The sequence below is a fragment of the Archocentrus centrarchus genome, unplaced genomic scaffold, assembly GCF_007364275.1.
Source record: "Archocentrus centrarchus isolate MPI-CPG fArcCen1 unplaced genomic scaffold, fArcCen1 scaffold_24_ctg1_1, whole genome shotgun sequence".
NCBI classification, from domain to species: domain Eukaryota; kingdom Metazoa; phylum Chordata; class Actinopteri; order Cichliformes; family Cichlidae; genus Archocentrus; species Archocentrus centrarchus.
Genome location: NW_022060255.1, coordinates 969,059 through 988,755, shown reverse-complemented (window position 1 = coordinate 988,755; position 19,697 = coordinate 969,059). Strand labels below are relative to the sequence as shown.

Below are 19,697 nucleotides of genomic sequence, written 5' to 3'. Positions count from 1 at the left end.
ATTTCTTTGGATATAGCCTGTACTGATGAAAGGCTGCTATAGATCCATTCATGAGCAAAATAAAACCCTGTGGTTTTATGTGGTTAGTTTATCTGCAATAAAATGAAAATTAAATATCAGGTTGAAGGACTGCCAGGACTGCTGGTATGGGGTGTTGTGGGGGTAGTACTGGCCTGATGGGGGAGAAGTGGTGTTGTTGGTCTGGTGTCTGTGATTACATAATAGTGGGGATGTTACAACAGGTGGACTACTGTAGGTGTTGGTAGGGTTGTGGATGTGGGAGTAGTTGTTGATCTGTGTGGATGAGGTTTCTGAGTTATCTGCTATTTTAGTGCCGACAGCAGGAACAACCCCGTAAAACAACTGGACCTCATTTGGGCTCAGTGTTGCCAACTTAGCGTTTTTTTTTTTGTTTGTCCCCCCCTCCAAAAGCGACTAGGGATGGTGAAATCCTCCACTGTCACCATGTTCTGTGTACTTAAAGCCTTCTTACTGTGTCCCTTCGTACACTTTGGCATCGCCCAAACCTCACTTCACCTCCACCCAACCTCCGAACCTCACCTAAACACCGAGCCTGCCCACCCGCTCCCTCCTCTCTCATCCCCGGTCCTCACTTCGGCCTTTATCAACCTTTGAGACAGCCGATAGCGAATTTTCTTACACAAGTTGGCAACGGAGGCCCAGATAAAGGAGGGTTGAACGTAGCTAGCAGTCTCACCCCACAGTGTTTTCATTAAATTTGATATTCTAACATTAAACAATACGGGACAAAATTGATCTATGTAATGTGGGTCTAGGCAAACCATTAAAGTTATTAAGTTATTTCATAAAGTTTATTTGTAGTTCTAAATATATTTATGGTGTTTTTTTTAGGGATGCACCGATTCACGTTTTTCACTTCCGATACCGATACAGATATCTGAGGCTTAGTATCGGCCGATACCGATCAGATACCGATCTGATAGAGAAAAACAGTGCGAATCGACTTAAAACATTTGAGTTTTTTTTAAACACAGACATACTGAATTACAAATTTATTGAAAACTCTGCACCAGTACAGCATACTTAAACACACATAAAAACATGTAAAATAACAACTTGCATTTGTTCAGTCAGTGCAATTATGAGTATAACATCGAATGTAAAATAAATAATACCAAAGAACCTGAAACTGACAAAACAATAGGTTCACAACTTGGTCAAACATGAAAAATAAACTGCAAGAAACCTTTGAAATGGTTCAGGAATTCTAAATATAATTTAAAATAAATAAGGAGATGAAATAAGAGAAACAACAACACCTTCACTAGCTTGGTTGACAGATATTTAAAACAAACAGCAGTCAGCTCTTTCCAATGATTTAGTGCAATGTGCCAATAGAAATTAAACATTCATTATAAGATAACTTAAACAAAAACTTCACAAGCTAGTTTAATTTAAAAAAAAAATTCATATATAGTTGGTACTTGTCAAGTTTTGTGTCAGTGACCTGATGAAGCAGATTATTTCAAGCTTCTCAAGATCAGGCTATGCATCACTGGCAGGTTTTTGCTTAAGAAAGCTAGCATTTCTGCTCTCTCAGCTGTGAGTCTGTTTCGCTTCTCATCCAGGATGGTGGAAACTGTTAAACTAAGTTAACAGCAGTGTGCTGTTAAAACACATCTGCATTTCCTTAAAACAGTAGCTGACACTAATTTGCAGGCACAAACAAAGAGATCTGCACTCACATGAGCTCCATTAGGTGATATGAGTCCCCACAGACACATGTACTTGACATCCATCCCCAGTTATCAGGGTCTGAGCTACTTTAGTTTGTTTTAAAACCCAAGTTAAAACTTCTCAATACTCTGCTTGTTTTATTCAACCATAATAATCCCAGTGGCCTCTGTGAAAGCGTTATTGCAGCAGGTTCTTCTCAACCTTTTCTAATAACATATAGTCTGACTCAAAAATGTCACAACATAAAGTAAAAACACCTTTAAAAACAGTACCAGTTAAGCACAATATTAGCTATTTAATTTACACCATAATAATCAGCTAAAAAACAAAGTATGCTACTCTGGCATGTGTGCTGTAAAATGTTTTTATCCATAAAAGAAACAAGAAGTTCATATGTCAAAAATCACTATTTTATAGCCCATCTGATCAGTGTAAGCTCAACAAGAACCCTGATAGGTGGAGCTGAATAACATGAGTACAGCTATTTTCTAAAACACTAAGGACTGTTAGAAGAGCCTTTAATCATTAAAGATATGTGTTACCACACACTTTACAATTGTGTGCATTAAATGATACATAAGATAAGATAAGATAAGATAGTGTTTATCTTGCTCAATACCACAATATAGCCCAACATCCATCCATCACTCCTATGTTATAACTCCCACATCCTGATGGTTAAGCCTAACTTTGCTTTGGATAAACAAACTTAAACTACTTTTTTACTAAATTTGGATGGTCAGTGGTTTATTTTTCCTGCAAGGATCTATAGCAGCTTTCAGTACCATAGGTTATATCCTCTAACCCAAGGGTCTCAAATCCAGGACTCGTGGCCCGGTGTCCTGCAGGTTTTAGATGTGTCTCTGCCTTCAACACACCTGAGTCAAATATAGAAGTCATTAGCAGGACTCTGGAGAACTTGACTGCACACTGAGGAGGTAATTCAGCCATTTGATTCAGGTGTGTTGGATCAGGGACACATCTAAAACCTGCAGGACACCGGACCTTGAGGCCTGGAGTTTCAGACCCCTGCTCTAACCGCTGCCAACGAAAGAGTCTAAAGTCAGAACAGAAAGACACGGTGGGAGCATCACAAGTTAAAATACAGTTTTTCTGCTCCACACTAAAACTGAGCCTGATCTTCTTCTTGTTCTCGGTCTTGATGTGCTTGCATTAATAAAAATCCTTTTGTTTGGAAGTCAAAATGACACATTGACCATAAAGCATACTTCTATACTTTTTTCATTAACACAAATTTCTACGCCATAGAGCCACATAATACTCATTTCACAATAGTCCGTGCACACAGTTTTATAGCTCCTGTAATGTACTGACCCACAAACTTTGGGTCAAGGCCTGAGGCTCTAATGCTGGATCATAATTAGATTGTGTCATATACTGTTTAAATTTGATGAGACCCATACCTACCAACAATGTTTGCTATGAATGTTAATATTTTGACAGTTCAAACTTGAATATTTCCACATGTTTTGCTGTAGATTGGATCCAATAAAAAACCTATCCCTATTCTCACAGTGTGAGTCATTTAAAGAGCTGAAAAGAACAGAGTGAGGACCTGAGTCTGTACAAAATGAGCTGTCCTCACAACTTATGTGACCCAAATAGATGAAGATCATCTCTGTCAATGTAAAATGCCAAACTAATTACAGATTTGATCTTTGTAACAACAGCCTGAGTCTACACTCGTTTTAAGAGAAGATGCGGCCCTAAGTGTTACCTCCACAGTAACCCTTTCACAAGCAATGAGATTAGCTGTCATTAAAACACGTTGTGTTAAGACATATGGATGCTGCTACAAAAGACATAATGCATTCAGTAGCGATATTCATGGCTAAAGTTGTGTGTTTGTGTGTGTGTGTGTGTGTGTGTGTGTGTGTGTGTGTGTGTGTGTGTGTGTGTGTGTGTGTGTGTGTGTGTGTGTGTGTGTGTGTGTGTATATTTGTTGTCTGTATTTAATCAGACTAAACACACCTAGTCTGATTTCACTATAATGGACGTAAGTATTTTCATAGTAGCATATCACTATTTGTTGTTGTTGTTGCTCAAAGTCTGCAACAAGCTGTTTTTTAAATAAAAGTTTTTAATGCAGTACTGGTGAGACAGCTGCGGTTTTATATACAAAACTGGACACAATATCAGACACTGTCATGTGTCAAAGTATTGATCAGACATTCAATGGTTCCTTTAGTTATGATCCATGCTACAACGACCAAAACATGTATTTATATATATATATTTCTGCCATGTGGTACAGAGAGCACACTGAGGAAAAAAAAGTCCACACATACACAACACTACTCATAAATCCTAAAGGTGTTAAAGCATCTTTGTACTTCATCACCGCTGTTATCAACATTATTCTTAAAGATATTTACACTTCTATTCATCTGATGGTTGATCTACAAAGACTTTATATATTTAGTTTTAAAAGATATGTTCATAATATATCTGTAGATTATCACTGCATCCATTTTACTGTTTCGCAAACTCCATGTTGGACATGCAGGACTAGTGGTTGTGTAGACACACAAAGTATTTTGTTTATCTCCACAGTTTGTATATCACTCCTATTGTGGTTTTAATTTAAAGCAGCTGTATAAGAGAGAGAAAAGCATCAGCTATATTCTAACAGCACACTTGAAAGAAAGCTCAAAGTTTTACTCAAACCAGCAATGCAGCTCTCACAGCTGATATGAATAACAGTTAGGATCAGCTACCAGGCTTTGTTTTATGAGTAAAATCATTGTACTGAATTATATTAAAACTAAGAGATGAAATTAACACCATCACTCACACGCTTGTGATGTTTATGTATCCAAAAATCAAAACATTCAGCGCTCTGAAAACATTATTGCTGCAGGTTAATTTATTCACACTTTACAAGTTTGTCCCAGTAAAGTTCACAGATTAAGCAAAAATGGACTCTAAGCATACCTATCAAGTTTTGTATTTAAAAATACAGGAAACTGTTGAAATTAGAGGTCACTATATGACATCATCACCTAATTTGCATAATTGTTCATTTGGATGTACTGTAGTTGCCATCGAGGCTGCAGGAGAGGAAAAACATCTTTATAGAGACAACAAGTGAAGAAAAAAAAACTAGAGATGCACCGATCCGATATTAATATCTGTATCGGTCCCAATATTGGAAAAAATTCTAGCTCTGGTATCGGTGACAATGTGACCGATCCATAAAGACAGATCTATTCGTCTAATTCTATGCTTTGTGCTCTGCGTGATGTCAGGCACTAGCGAACTAGCCGCATAGATTGTATTTTCAAAATGGAGCGAGCGAAAGGATCAGCCATCTGGAACTTTTTCACACTACCTCAGCCAACACATTCGACAGCTATGTGCAATACATGCGCAGCGATTGTTCCAAGGGGTGGCACCAAAACTTCAAGCTATAACACAACCAACTTAATCAAGCATCTCCAGAGATTTCACCCTAAAGAGCACGCTGAGTTTGTACAAATTAATCAACAAAAAGGAGGTGGCATGAAACAGCTAACTTTAAAGGAGATGAAGGAAAGAGGTGAAAAGTTTCCACCTAATAGTGTGCAGGCAACAAAAATCATGGAAAGGTTACTGAACTTCATTGTCATGGATGGGCAGCCGCTCTCAGTTGTTGGGGATAAGGGATTCCGGCTGCTAGTTAACCACCTGGAACCACGCTACGACATGGTAAGCCGGAATTATTTGTCGGAAACGGCGCTACCTGAACTGCGCGGTAAAGTGTGCAAACAGATATTGAAGGAGATAAAAGATGTCAAATCGTTAAGTTTCACGACAGACATCTGGAGCTCTGACGTTTCCCCTGTGTCACTTTTAAGTTTAACAGCACACTGGCTGTTAAACTTAGTTTAACAGTTTCCACCATCCTGGATGAGAAGCGAAACAGACTCACAGCTGAGAGAGCAGAAATGCTAGCTTTCTTAAGCAAAAACCTGCCAGTGATGCATAAGCCTGATCTTGAGAAGCTTGAAATATCTGCTTCATCAGGTCACTGACACAAAACTTGACAAGTACCAACTATATATGAATTTTTTTTTAAATTAAACTAGCTTGTGAAGTTTTTGTTTTAAGTTATCTTTATAATGAATGTTTAATTTCTATTGGCACAATTGCACTAAATCATTGGAAAGAGCTGACTGCTGTTTGTTTTAAATATCTGTCAACCAAGCTAGTGAAGGTGTTGTTGTTTCTCTTATTTCATCTCCTTATTTATTTTAAATTATATTTAGAATTCCTGAACCATTTCAAAGGTTTCTTGCAGTTTATTTTTTCATGTTTGACCAAAGTTGTGAACCTATTGTTTTTGTCAGTTTCAGGTTCTTTGGTATTATTTATTTTACATTCGATGTTATACTCATAATTGCACTGACTGAACAAATGCAAGTTGTTATTTTTACATGTTTTTATGTGTGTTTAAGTATGCTGTACTGGTGCAGAGTTTTCAATAAATTTGTAATTCATATGTCTGTGTTTAAAAAAAACTCAAATGTTTTAAGTCGATTCAGCACTGTTTTTCTCTATCAGATCGGTATCTGATCGGTATCGGCCGATACTAAGCCTCAGATATCTGTATCGGTATCGGAAGTGAAAAACGTGAATCGGTGCATCCCTAAAAAAAACACCATAAATATATTTAGAACTACAAATAAACTTTATGAAATAACTTAATAACTTTAATGGTTTGCCTAGACCCACATTACATAGATCAATTTTGTCCCGTATTGTTTAATGTTAGAATATCAATTTAATGAAAACACTGTGGGGTGAGACTGCTAGCTACGTTCAACCCTCCTTTATCTGGGCCTCCGTTGCCAACTTGTGTAAGAAAATTCGCTATCGGCTGTCTCAAAGGTTGATAAAGGCCGAAGTGAGGACCGGGGATGAGAGAGGAGGGAGCGGGTGGGCAGGCTCGGTGTTTAGGTGAGGTTCGGAGGTTGGGTGGAGGTGAAGTGAGGTTTGGGCGATGCCAAAGTGTACGAAGGGACACAGTAAGAAGGCTTTAAGTACACAGAACATGGTGACAGCGGAGGATTTCACCATCCCTAGTCGCTTTTGGAGGGGGGGACAAACAAAAAAAAAAAACGCTAAGTTGGCAACACTGAGCCCAAATGAGGTCCAGTTGTTTTTACGGGGTTGTTCCTGCTGTCGGCACTAAAATAGCAGATAACTCAGAAAACCTCATCCACACAGATCAACAACTACTCCCACATCCACAAACCCTACCAACACCTACAGTAGTCCACCTGTTGTAACATCCCCACTTTATGTAATCACAGACACCAGACCAACAACACCACTTCTCCCCCATCAGGCCAGTACTACCCCCACAACACCCCATACCAGCAGTCCTGCAGTCCTTCAACCTGATATTTAATTTTCATTTTTATTGCAGATAAACTAACCACATAAAACCACAGGGTTTTATTTTGCTCATGAATGGATCTATAGCAGCCTTTCATCAGTACAGGCTATATCCAAAGAAATGTGTTTCTCTCCAATAAAACTTAAAAGCTTCATAGGAATGAAAGGCCTATGAATTTACCGCTGTTTTAATTGTTTTATTCCTTTCATGGTAACCATAATGAGCTATGATGGAGTAAATTATCCACATATTTTCATATCCTTCAGCAGTTGTAAGTGCATTCAGAAATTTAAGTTAAATAAAAAAAATAATGCAGTTTCAGGCTTCATAGATCTGCTGAAGTATGTCTGAAGTATTATGGTTGAATAAAAACAAGCAGGGTATTCATAACTTTGGATTTTAAAACACAAACTCAATTAGCTCAGACCATGCTAGTAGGGATGCTTGGTCAAAGTACATGTATCTGTGAGGACTTATATCACCTAATGGACCTGATGTGAGTGCAGATCTCTTTGGTCTCTTTGTGTTTGTGACTGAAAATTAGTGTCAGCTACTGTTTTAAGAAATGCAGATGTGTTAACAGAGATACAGGAGAGCTGTAAGAACTCTTTTGGCCCCTTAGATAGAAAAATACACACTACGGCTTTAACCACAGTTTTGTTCAGACATAGTATGTAAGTGTTTTGAATGAAAAGGTAATTAAATATATTTTTGAAGAGACAAGTCTCTCAAAAAGTTTCAAGAAATATTTATGTATATCAAGCTTGGATCTTCATAGGGGAAAATTACAGCAAAATTAAAACAGTATATGTGTCTCATAAGTCTGTTTGGGTGCTGCGTGAGTCTTAGACTGCATCTCTTAAAACAAATGATGACTCAAACAGTATCACACTACAGCACTATTTGTGGGTTTTGGTGAAATAAATATATGAGAGTTTGTTCTAAAACATCAAAGATATTTGATGTGTTTGATCAAAATAAAAATCCTATAAGATGAGAAGATGAGACAGGCCTGAGCAATGCTGCAACCGTCTGAGGGGAAGTAGGGTTGTGGTGGTGGTGGTGGGAGTTTTGGTCTAAGGGCCTTACTGTGTGTGTGTGTGTGTGTGTGTGTGTGTGTGTGGGGGGGGGGGGGGGGGGGGGGGGGGGGCAGCACCCCAAGCCCAATTGTATTTACTACTGATGGGCTGAAGAAATAGATAAGGTTATCTCCTCTTTGAAACTGAGCAAATCCCTGAGTCCTGACAGATTCCCAGGGGAATTGTATAAATCAATGAGAGAACAGTTAATTCCAATAAAGAGCTTCAACTTTATCCTTCAGGAGGGGGTCCTCCCCCCATTATGGGCTTCCATGAGAACAACATTCAGTGCATCAAAACACTATATATAGGCCCCACAGCCCGAATTAAAGTGAATGGGAGCCTCTCTGAGCCTTTATCTTTATTACATGGGTGATGTCAAGGCTGTCCAGCCAGCTCAGGACTCTTGAATTTATTTATTGAGCCACTTGCTCAAGCCATCAGGCAAGATCCAGATTTACAGGGTATATTTATAAGGGGCTCAGAATACAAGATATGCCTTCATGCAAACAACATTTTGGTCAGCCTCATGAACCCAGAGACTGGGATCTCCAGATTAATGAGCTTGTTAAAATTGTAGGACAACTTATCAGGCTATACTATCAATATTGAAAAAACACAAATCTCAGCCTTTAACTTTAACCCTGCACCTGACTTTGAAGTAAATTATACATTTAATTGTCATTCAAGCTCTATTAAATATTTAGGGGTAGGACTAACAGAGGAGGTATCTGAACTCTATACTGAAAATGATCTGCCTATGAATAGATGCGTAAAAGCAGACCTAGGTAGATGGACCCCTTTGTAGTTATACTTGGGTAATAGAATAATGGTGATAACAACAAACATCTTACCCAGACTGCTCTACCTGTTTCAATCATTACACATTCAGATTCCCAACTGCCAATTTAGAGAATGGGACAGGATCATTTCTCCCTTTATTTGGAATGGTAAAGACCCAGAATAAGATTTAAACCTTTACAACTGCACAGATCTAGAGGGGAAATGGGCTGGCCATGTCTCAAAGACTACTACATAGCAGCACAGATAAGACCATCAATGTATCAACGACTATACAGCAAAATGGAAATCTACAGAGCTGTCACAGTCGAACAAGCCATTACAGAGCTTATAGGCAGCTCAGTGGCTGCCAAACATGATACCCAGGATCACTGGGTCAAACTCACAATAAATACTTGGTTAGACATCATGAAACAGTTTAACCTCCAAAATGAAATTGGTGTATTAAGGTGTCCAGCACATGATCCTGACTTTGAGCCAGCTCAAATAGACAGAAGTTTCACCCAATGGGAGAAGCCAGGGATCACTGTGATATGATTCTAATTGATAATCAAGAGTTCATTGATTTTAAAACCCGTGTGAAAGATATACTTTAACCCACCAGGATCTCTATAGATACCTGCAGCTCTGTCATTACTATGCTAAACATATTAAAGGTTCTCTTAAAGGGAAAATCTCACACAAATGTTTATTAAGGCCTAAAACTCAAAACTGCACAAGAAAATAATTGGAGAATTTTACTGGAACATAATTGATTATGAGGCCACTCAACAAGTTATTAAGGAGAAATGGGAGAAAGAATTGGACATTATAATCACACATGAGGATTGGGGCACTATAATTGACACACAAAACAGTACAAATGTGGAGAAACTCCATTGTAAAACAGTGTCAGATATTTTATAACCCTGATACAAAAATCTAAACAGACTGACCTTCCACCTGAATGCTGGTGGGAATGTGGCTGCTGCCCTGCTGGCCACACACATTTTCTGGAGTTTGTCCTGTTCTTAAATATTTCTGGGAAGGTGTTCACAGCTCTGTTAAAGAAATCTGGACTATGATATTGAATTCACCTGTTTGTCCTTCTACCTGGGAAGTATAAACCCATCGTTACCAAAAAAGTTTATCTCTTAAAAATCTTTATGACGGCGAGCAAGAAGGCCATAACAAAGCAGTGGCTTAGTAGGACCCGCCCACCATTAGCCAATAGATTTCAATTGTTAATAACATTCGATGCGTGGATCATCTGACTTTAAGCCTAAGGCTGCAAAAAGCAAAGGGAAACACCCTTTGGGAAAAATGGGACACATACCTTTCAGAAAAGTGTGAAAATGTTTGTACTTATGTTTGTACCTATTTTCTTTTCTTTTTTCTTCTTCTCTTTTCCTTTTCTTCTTCGCTCTCCTAACCCTCACTGGATGGACATTGATATTGTTTTGTATCTCTGATCTTTCCTTTAAAACCCCCAAACACTCTGTTCTGTTTGCATTCATGTTTGATTCTTTATTTTTCATTCAAAGTTTTCCAGAATATAAAGTGTAAAAAAAAAGAATTATTAAAAGTATCCGTGATAGCTAACATGACATTTTTAGTGGAGTCATCTTCTGCCTTATCCACTCTACCTAACTCTCAGGCTGCTACAGGATTCCACAGAAATTAAAGAACAAATCGACTTAAATTCACCAAGATTAATATAAATATGTCAATATGAAAATATCATATCCATAAAAATCATCCATAACAGCTGACATGAAGTTCAACATATTTCTCTTCTGTCTCATCAACTTTAAATGTGTGCAGAGTTTCATCTCAAAGATCCAAAACATTCACAATAAACTAAAGGACAATTTTGTTCAAGTTCAGCAAGAATGATCGAATATGTTAAAAAATCAACTGTGCAACACAGCTCAACAGAGGAAAAAATATTTAATTTGTTATTTAAATTTAAAATATTTAAGGGTTTTTGAATGAACTGAAAATAAAGTTGAACCAGCAAAATTCCAGCTTTATTAAACATTTCTGATACAGAAATGTCTCATCCTGGTCAGACATGCAGTGAAATATTAGGGAATTACAATGACATAAGAAATAAATGGCAGATAATACAGACCTAGTTACTTCATCTATTCAAAGGACTGTACTGTTGGTCGGTCACTCTGTGAGGCAGAGTTACTGTTGAGTTCATTACCTGTACTCTCCACTCCTGAAGGCTTTGGACCGTCCTGTGGAGACAGACACGTTTCAGTTTCATCTGCAGAAATGAGCCACACAAGGCTAAAAACAATGATGTCTGTGTCCTGAGCAGAGGGCGGTCCTAACCCCTCAGATTTCTCCTCATTTAACCAAATGATTAAATTAATTGGATCAGAAGATTCCTGAAAGATCCAGATAGTATTTGGGACATGATTCCAACTTTCAAACAGCAGGTGGTCTTCATTTTTATCCTGGACTAAAAGTTCAGCAGCACCTTCATCAGAAAGTCTTGAGTCCCAGATCAGGAACAGCAGGTCCAACAAACTGTTACTGACAGAATATGAACTCTGATCTTTTCCTTATAAGGATGTGCTGCCCAACAATATTAAAGAACTGTTATGAAAATGATACAGAACTGTTACCCACTGAGTTCTGCTCTTTGTAAATATGTCCCTGATATTAGACAAATGTTCTTCCATAACTCCATGCTGGAAACTCCAGAACACGGATCAGTGTGAACATGTGACTCTGTTTGGAAGGATTTCCAGGTTTAAACTCAGACTTTGGTAAAGAAAGTGTACTTAGAGAACATGACGTCATCCCGTTATTCCACCAACAACAATATGTTCATTATTTTAGCCAAATTCACTCCAACTTTAACAACAGATGAAGAACAAGAGGAACAGAGAGAAGGAGGGAGGAAGAGGACATTACTCAGAGGAACGAGCTCCATCACTGACCTGTGATCCTTCTTGTTTGATCTGAAGACTTGAAGAGACTTACAAATTTGTTTTCTCTTTCTGTGGAGCAGACAAACAGAGTGAGTCTGAGAGTTTCTAAAATGTTGGAATATCAGAATCAGGACAGCAGGAAGCGATCAGTGACACTGATGAAAGCTGCCTGGCTTCATGAACATGGCAGAGCTGTGCAGTGATTCTATCCTAGAGATCAAACTGAGTTCCTACCACTCAGTGCTCATCAATGACATCACTGAGACAAACTGCATTTCCCCACACAAACAACAGCAAACAGGTTGAATCAGAATTTGGTGCAGTCGTGTTTGTAAAGCAGCATCATCAGATGGACAGAAGTCAGTTTATCAGAGCAGCTTTGAAGGAACCAAAGAGAAGAAGCTGTGAAGCTCTGAGGACTCAGACAGCAGGTGGAGACCTTTGACCTCTGTGACCTCTGAGGCTGTTTGACTCTTAGTTCAGAGTTAAAAATAAACTCTGAGTCAGTCCCAGAGCAGCTGATCAGAGATCAGTGAGTCTCAGCATGTTCACCCTGAGATAAACAGCTGTGTGAGTGGAAAAAGGAGCTCTTCAGCTGTGATTGGATGAAGCTGATCAGACAGTTTACTGATATTAGTAACCAAGGTAACAGACTCCGCCTTCTTTCTTTCCTAAATAAAAACTGTTTGGTTGTTTTCTTTTTATTCCAATAATCAGTCAAATTTAATGTGCTGATGGATTTATTTTAATAGGATTTAAAGCAGCTCTGCCTGAATGTTCCCAGTGTGAGCATTTCTAATGTGATCGACTCTCAGCTTCACTCAAACACATTAAATTATCAGGATTGATAAAATCATTTTAATGATCCATCCATCAGTGTGCACAAGCTCTTTGATCCAATGATCTTCTTAAAACTCAAATATAATTGTTGTTGTTATCATGAGTTTATAAAATGACAGTTTTACAGGAAAAGTTGAAAATAAATAAAGCCCATTATTATTTGTGAGATGAAGACGCCACAGCACAGTTAGTGTTTACTGACATTTATGAACACAAACATTACTTTTAGTGTTTGAATCTGATGATGGATTCATTTCTGACTCCTCACAGACGTCCAGTGTGTCGCTCAGATTTGGTATAAAACATGAATTCACTTTATTTGATTAATAAATAACAAGATTATTGTTAGCTTGAAACAAGTTTCTAAAATATTCTGTTTCCTTGTTTTTATGGCAGATAAATGTGTTAAACTCTGTAGCTCACATTCCCATGATGCATCAGGAGCTGTTTGACTTGGATCTTATTGATGGAGGATTGTAATGAAGACAAACAGCTGTTACACTCACCTCTGACACTGAAGAGTCACTGATTTCTGTAGCAGCATGAGTCCATCCTTGTTGTAGACGGTGCAGGTGTAGACTCCACTGTCAGTAAGTTGGAGGTTGTTTTTCAGGGTCAGACTGAGGTCTTATTTTTCAGGGCAATTGTCAGGCATCTCTGTGCGGCCTCCATCAACCTGATCCCGTGAGAGAGGCTGTTTCTGGCTGCTGTCATACAAGAGGACCATCTTGTCTTCAGGGTGAGTGAGTCTCCACTGCACTTTGACCTCTGGAGGAAGCTCATCTGTGATTTTAAACGGCATCAGGACAGACTTCTGGCCCTGTGTCACCTCCACCACTCCTGCCTGGTAGTCTGTGAGGAGAACAAAGCAGAACATGAGCTGTAGAGACTGAAACAATGAGAGATGTTAGTGAGGGTGATTATCTTACATAATGCTTTAAGGTGACTCGGAGCATCAGAAAGTCCCTAAAGTCAGTTTTCATCCTCCTTAGTATGACAGATATATAATAGCATCTGATCACAGGCTGCTCTGTGATTGACAGGCTCACTCTGGATGATGTCATCTGTTCCATCTGTGTTGTGTCATATATGATGTCTTTATGGTTCTGCTCACCACTCACTGTAAGAATGTGGGGATTCCTGTGGGGATGGAAGATAACGTTCCTGGCTTGCACTGTGTGGACGTGGCATTTATATTGATACCAGGACTTTTCCTGAATTGGACCTGGGGATACCTGGTTTCTGGGTATCTGTTCAGGCCCTAGTAAGGCTGCCTATGAGGAATGCAGAAACAGTACAAACTCAATCAGACTCAGTAGAGCTGAATGGAAGTGGATTACATCTGGAGGAGTGTTGGAGTCTCTGTTCTGTGTGGCGGAGTAGAACCAAATTCGGATGATTGGATTTGTGAGAGGTAACCAGAAAACTGTAAGTCTGTCAGCAAATAGTTATGACAGCCTGAACAAAACAATTGCACTATTTGGAATTTGGCTCCCAGACGGCCTTGGATGCTGTCTATCTAAATCGCCTCCTGGAGATGTTTGTAAACAGATGCTCTTCACCCCCGCCCCGTGTTGTGACCTGTATGAACTGGTATCCTGGCAACCAAGGCTGACTGTACCATCTTATCATGAACATTATCATGAACTGCTGGTCTGGAAGCTGTGTGACCATCACAGTATCCTGCTCGTCTCCACTGGCAGCCCCTCCCCTACCCACCCTAGTGCTCTCCAGGCTTTAAATGTGCTGCTGCTTTGCTGAGGTGTTTTTTGGAACCTCGTAAGGTGTTCATAATGAACACAGTACCAGATGATTCTTTGAACCTACCTATCCCAGTGTATCTCTTCTGTTTTCCTGCTAAGGGTAGCTCCGGTAAAACGGCTGCATGACCTCAGACACCTGTCCCCCCCGTTTGTTTCTGTGTTTGTATTTCCCATGGATGGGTGTTCTGTTAACTGTAATTTCCTCCTTGTGGGACTATTCGTATTCGTATTCCATAGTCCATAGTCTTGCTGGGAGACTTCAACGCTCACGTGGGCAATGACAGTGAGACCTGGAGGGGCGTGATTGGGAGGAACAGCCTGCCCGATCTGAACCCGAATGGTGTTTTGTTATTGGACTTCTGTGCAAACCACAGTTTGTCCATAACGAACACCATGTTCAAACATAAGGATGTCCATAAGTGCACATGGCACCAGGACACCCTAGGTTGCAGCTTGATGATTCATTTTGTAATCATATCATCAGAAGAGAGGAGCTGAGCTGTCAACTGATCACCACCTGGTGGTGAGTTGGATCAGGTGGCGGGGGAAGATGCTGGACAGACCTGGCACACCTAAACGTATTGTGAGGGTGCGCTGGGAACGCCTGGCAGAAGCCCCAGTCCGGGAGATCTTCAACTCCCACCTCTGGCAGAACTTCGACAGCATTCCGAGGGAGGCTGAGGACATTGAGTCCGAATGGACCATGTTCCGCACCTCCATTGTTGAGGCTGCTGCTCAGAGATGTGGCTGCAAGGTGGTGGGTGCCTGTTGTGGTGGTAACCCCCGAACCAGATGGTGGTCACCAGAGGTGAAGGGAGCCATCAAGCTGAAGAAAGAGTCCTATCGGGCTTGGTTAGCCTGTGGGACTCCGGTTTGGTTTGGTGAGGCTATGGAAAAAGACTTTCGGATGGCATCGAAGCAATTCTGGCAAACCATCAGGCGACTCAGTAGGGGAAAGCAGTGCTCCACTCACATGGTTTATAGCGCGGGTGGGGTGCTGCTGACTTCAACTGAGGCTATAGTCGGACCGTGGAAGGAATACTTTGAGGACCTCCTGAATCCCACTGACACACCTTCTGTAGTGGAAGCAGAGTCTGGGGACGAGGGAGATGACTTGACCATCACTATGGGTGAGGTCACTGAGGTAGTTAAACAACTCCTTGGTGGCAGGGCCCCTGGGGTGGATGAGATCGCCCTGAGTTCCTGAAGGCTCTGGATGTTGTAGGGCTGTCTTGGTTGACACGCCTCTGCAACATCGCATGGAGATCTGGGGCAGTGCCATTGGATTGGCAGACTGGGGTGGTTGTCCCCATCTTTAAGAAGGGAGACCGGAGGATGTGCTCCAACTTCCGGGGGATCACACTCTTCAGCCTCCCCAGTAAGGTCTATGCCAGGGTGCTGGAAAGGAGGGTCCATCCATTGGTCAAACCTCGGATTGAAGAGGAACAATTCGGTTTTTGTCCTGGTTGCAGAACACTGGACCAGCTCTTTATCTTCTCAAGGATATTCGAGTGTGCGTGGGAGTTTGCCCAACCAGTCTACATGTGCTTTGTGGACTTGGAGAAGGCATTCGACCGTGTCCCTCAGGGTGTCCTTTGGGAGGTCCTGCGGGAGTATGGGGTGTCTGGCCTGTTGTTGCGGGCCATTCAGTCTTTGTACAACCGCAGTGAGAGCTTGGTCCGTATAGCCATTAATAAGTCGGATTCGTTTCCTGTGGGTGTTGGACTCCGTCAGGGCTGCCCTTTGTCACCGATTCTGTTCATAATTTTTATGGACAGAATTTCTAGGCGTAGCCAGGTGGCGGAAGGCTTCTTCCTTGGTGACCTCAGAGTCTCATCTCTGCTTTTTGCAGATGATGCGGTCCTGTTGGCTTCATCAGGGGGGGGCCTCCAGCTCGCAGTGGAACGGTTCGCAGCCGAGTGTGAAGCGGTCGGCATGAGAATCAGCACCTCTAAGTCTGAGGCCATGGTCCTCAGCCGGAAAAGGGTGGAGTGCCCTCTCCGGCTCAGGAACGAGTTCTTGCCCCAAGTGGAGGAGTTCAAGTATCTTGGGGTCTTGTTCACGAGTGATGGGAGAAGGGAGCGGGAGATCGACAGACGGATTGGGGCTGCCTCTGCAGTGATGTGGACGCTGCACCAGTCTGTCGTGGTGAAGAGGGAACTGAGTGTAAAAGCGAAGCTCTCGATTTACTGGTCGATCTACGTTGCTACCCTCACCTATGGTCACGAGCTTTGGGTAGTGACCGAAAGAATATAATCGCGAATACAAGTGGCAGAAAAGAGTTTCCTTGGAAGGGTGGCTGGCCTCTCCCTTAGAGATAAGGTGAGGAGTGCGGCCATCCAGGAGGGGCTCAGAGTAGAGCCGCTGCTCCTCCACATCGAAAGGAGCCAGTTGAGGTGGCTCGGGCATCTGATTAGGATGCCTCCTGGCCGCCTCTTGGGTGAGGTGTTCCGAGCATGTCCCACCGGGAGGAGGCCCCGTGGTAGACCCAGGACACGCTGGAGAGATTATATCTCTTGGCCTGCCTGGGAACGCCTTGGGGTCCCTCCGGATTAGCTGAAGGAGGTGGCTGGGGAGACGGAAGCCTGGGCTTCTCTGCTTAGGCTCCTGTCCCCACGACCCGCCCCCGGATAAGCGGGAGAGAATGGATGGATGGATGTATGGATGGATGTATGGATGGATGGATGGATGTATGGATGGATGGTATTCGTATTCGTATATTAGTCACACACACTGGATTAATGAACACTGTATGCTTTAAGATTACTGAGGTAAGGGTAAGACCTGTTTTATCTATTACTCATATGCAGGAACATCTTTGGTTCACATGAATTTGTGACCTCATATTTAGGCTCCAAAGTGGAGCTCTGCAGACCCACCTGTGTTTTTGTAACATAGATTAATGAAGGGATAAATTCTACCTAAGTGGGGATGGTCAGAGAGGTGTTTTCATAGCAGAGGTTTTAATAAAAAGAAGATCCTTCATTATGACACCTGTCAGAGCTGATGTAAACCATCGAGGTACCCTGGTGATATTTGTTTCTTTAGTCCATGTGGCACGAGAGTTGGCAGAGCCTCAACAAGCGATTAGTTGGGGTTCAAGTTTCAGGGATTGTGATTTTTAGTAAATGAGGAGGGGTCAAAGGCAAGTGGGCAGTTACCATCTTTAAGATATAAATGTTGGCCCGCTCTTTGTCTCAGGCTCTTACTTTTTTGCTCCTCCCTTTCCTCTTCTTCTCTTCCTATTTCTGCGTCTTTCTGTCTCTGTGTTTCTGCCTTCTCTCTGTGTGTATCTTAGTCTTTACTATGTTACTGTCTGTGATTGGTGTTAGTCTGAGTATTGCATGACTAAGATGTCTAATGAGCTGCCTGCACTGGAACCTGCTCATCCCAGTGAGTTTTTGGAATCTTTGGATTTAATTGGGTTTGAATTTTTGGCCAAAAGGAACACGAGGACCCTTAAAATTGAGAACAAACAGCTGTTCCACTCACCTCTGACACTGAGAGTCACTGATTTCTGTAGCAGCATGAGTCCATCCTTGTTGCAGACGGTGCAGGTGTAGACTCCACTGTCAGTAAGTTGGAGGTCTTTCAGGGTCAGACTGAGGTCTTTATTTTTCAGGGCATTGTCAGGCATCTCTGTGCGGCCTCCATAAACCTGATCCTGTGAGAAAGGCTGTTTCTGGCTGCTGTCATACAAGAGGACCATCTTGTCTTCAGGGTGAGTGAGTCTCCACTGCACTTTGACCTCTGGAGGAAGCTCATCTGTGATTTTAAATGGCATCAGGACAGACTTCTGGCCCTGTGTCACCTCCACCGCCCCTGCCTGGTAGTCTGTGAGGAGAAGAAAGCAGAACATGAGCTGTAGAGACAGAAACAATGAGAGATGTCAGTGAGGGTGATCCTCCATCATCTCGTCTGCTGTGGAACCAGCAGCTCTTCGCTGCTGTTTCAGTGTTTCCTCTGACTTGGAGCTGAACTGATTGTGTGTTGATCTGTGAGGCTACACAAACAGCTTCTTAGATTTCTGCTGACTCACATCTATTGTCACACAGCTGCAAACAGCTGTTCCACTCACCTCTGACACTGAGAGTCACTACTTTCTGTAGCAGCATGAGTCCATCCTTGTTGCAGACGGTGCAGGTGTAGACTCCACTGTCAGTAAGTTGGAGGTGTTTCAGGGTCAGACTGAGGTCTCCAGTATTTATTTGCTCTTTCTTCATCTCTGAGCGTTCTTGTATGTGAGACTGGTTTTGTCCTCTCTGATACTCGTGGACTTTCTTGTCTTTGTGTTTCCACTCCACTGTCACATCCTCAGGGTTGCTGACTTCAGCTTTAAATGGCAGCACGACAGACTGCACCCCTTTAACTGTTTCCACCATCTGCACCTCAGGAACTGAGAGGAGGACATGAAGCAGACAGACAGACAGACAGACAGACAGACAGGTGTCAGTGGTCCTCCATCATCTATGCTGTAAAAAAAACTGCTTGTGTGTTGGTGTGTGAGGCTGCACAAACAGCTGTTTTTCTCACCTGTGACATTTAGTGACACTACTTTGTGTAGCAGGATGTCTCCACCCTTGTTGTAGACGGTGCAGGTGTAGCCACCATGGTCACTAAGTTGGGGGTCTTTCAGTGTCAGACTGAGGTCTTTAGCTCTCAGTGGATCTTCATTCATCTTTGTGCGATCTCTGTGATCCTGGTCCTGTAGCAGAGGTTGGTTTGGGTTGCTCTGATACTCATGGACCTTCATGTCTTTGTGTTTCCACTCCACTCTGACGTCCTGAGGAAGCTTTTCTGTGAATTTAAAGGGCAGCAGGACAGACTCCTCCTCCTTTGTCACCACCACCATCTCCAATGGATAGTCTGAGAGGAGAACAGAACAGAACATGAGACAGACAGACAGACAGACAGACAGACAGACAGACAGACAGACAGACAGTTGTCAATGAATGTGATCCTCCATCATGTCCTCTGCTGTGGAACCGGCAGCTCTTCTCTCCTGTTTCAGGCTCAGACTGAGGTCTCCAGTTCTCGGTGGTTCCTCATTGGTTCCTGTGTTCCTGCTCCTTTAACAGAGCTGCTTTGATCATGTTTTGGTGTCTCAGTTCCACTTTGATGTGCAGAGGCAGCAGAGCTGAGCTTCTAAAGGCCACAACTCATCAGG

The 19,697-nt window shown here is 41.9% G+C and overlaps 2 protein-coding genes across 2 annotated transcripts in view; both read right to left on the bottom strand.

Annotated features, from left to right (window-relative positions):
- LOC115775855 (CXADR-like membrane protein) overlaps positions 1–11,220 on the bottom strand; it is a 29,935-nt gene extending 18,715 nt beyond the window's left edge. The window contains exon 1 of the mRNA XM_030723374.1: positions 11,147–11,220. Coding sequence (XP_030579234.1) covers positions 11,147–11,188 — 42 coding nt within the window. The 5' untranslated portion in view covers positions 11,189–11,220. The remainder of the gene's footprint in view (positions 1–11,146) is intronic.
- Positions 11,221–13,395: 2,175 nt separating this feature from the next.
- LOC115775838 (butyrophilin-like protein 1) lies at positions 13,396–18,389 on the bottom strand. The gene is made up of 2 exons (XM_030723362.1): positions 18,023–18,389; positions 13,396–13,619 (listed from the first exon to the last, which is right to left on the bottom strand). The coding sequence occupies exons 1-2, from the start codon at positions 18,387–18,389 to the stop codon at positions 13,396–13,398; spliced, it is 591 nt and encodes a 196-aa protein (XP_030579222.1).
- Positions 18,390–19,697: the final 1,308 nt, after the last annotated feature.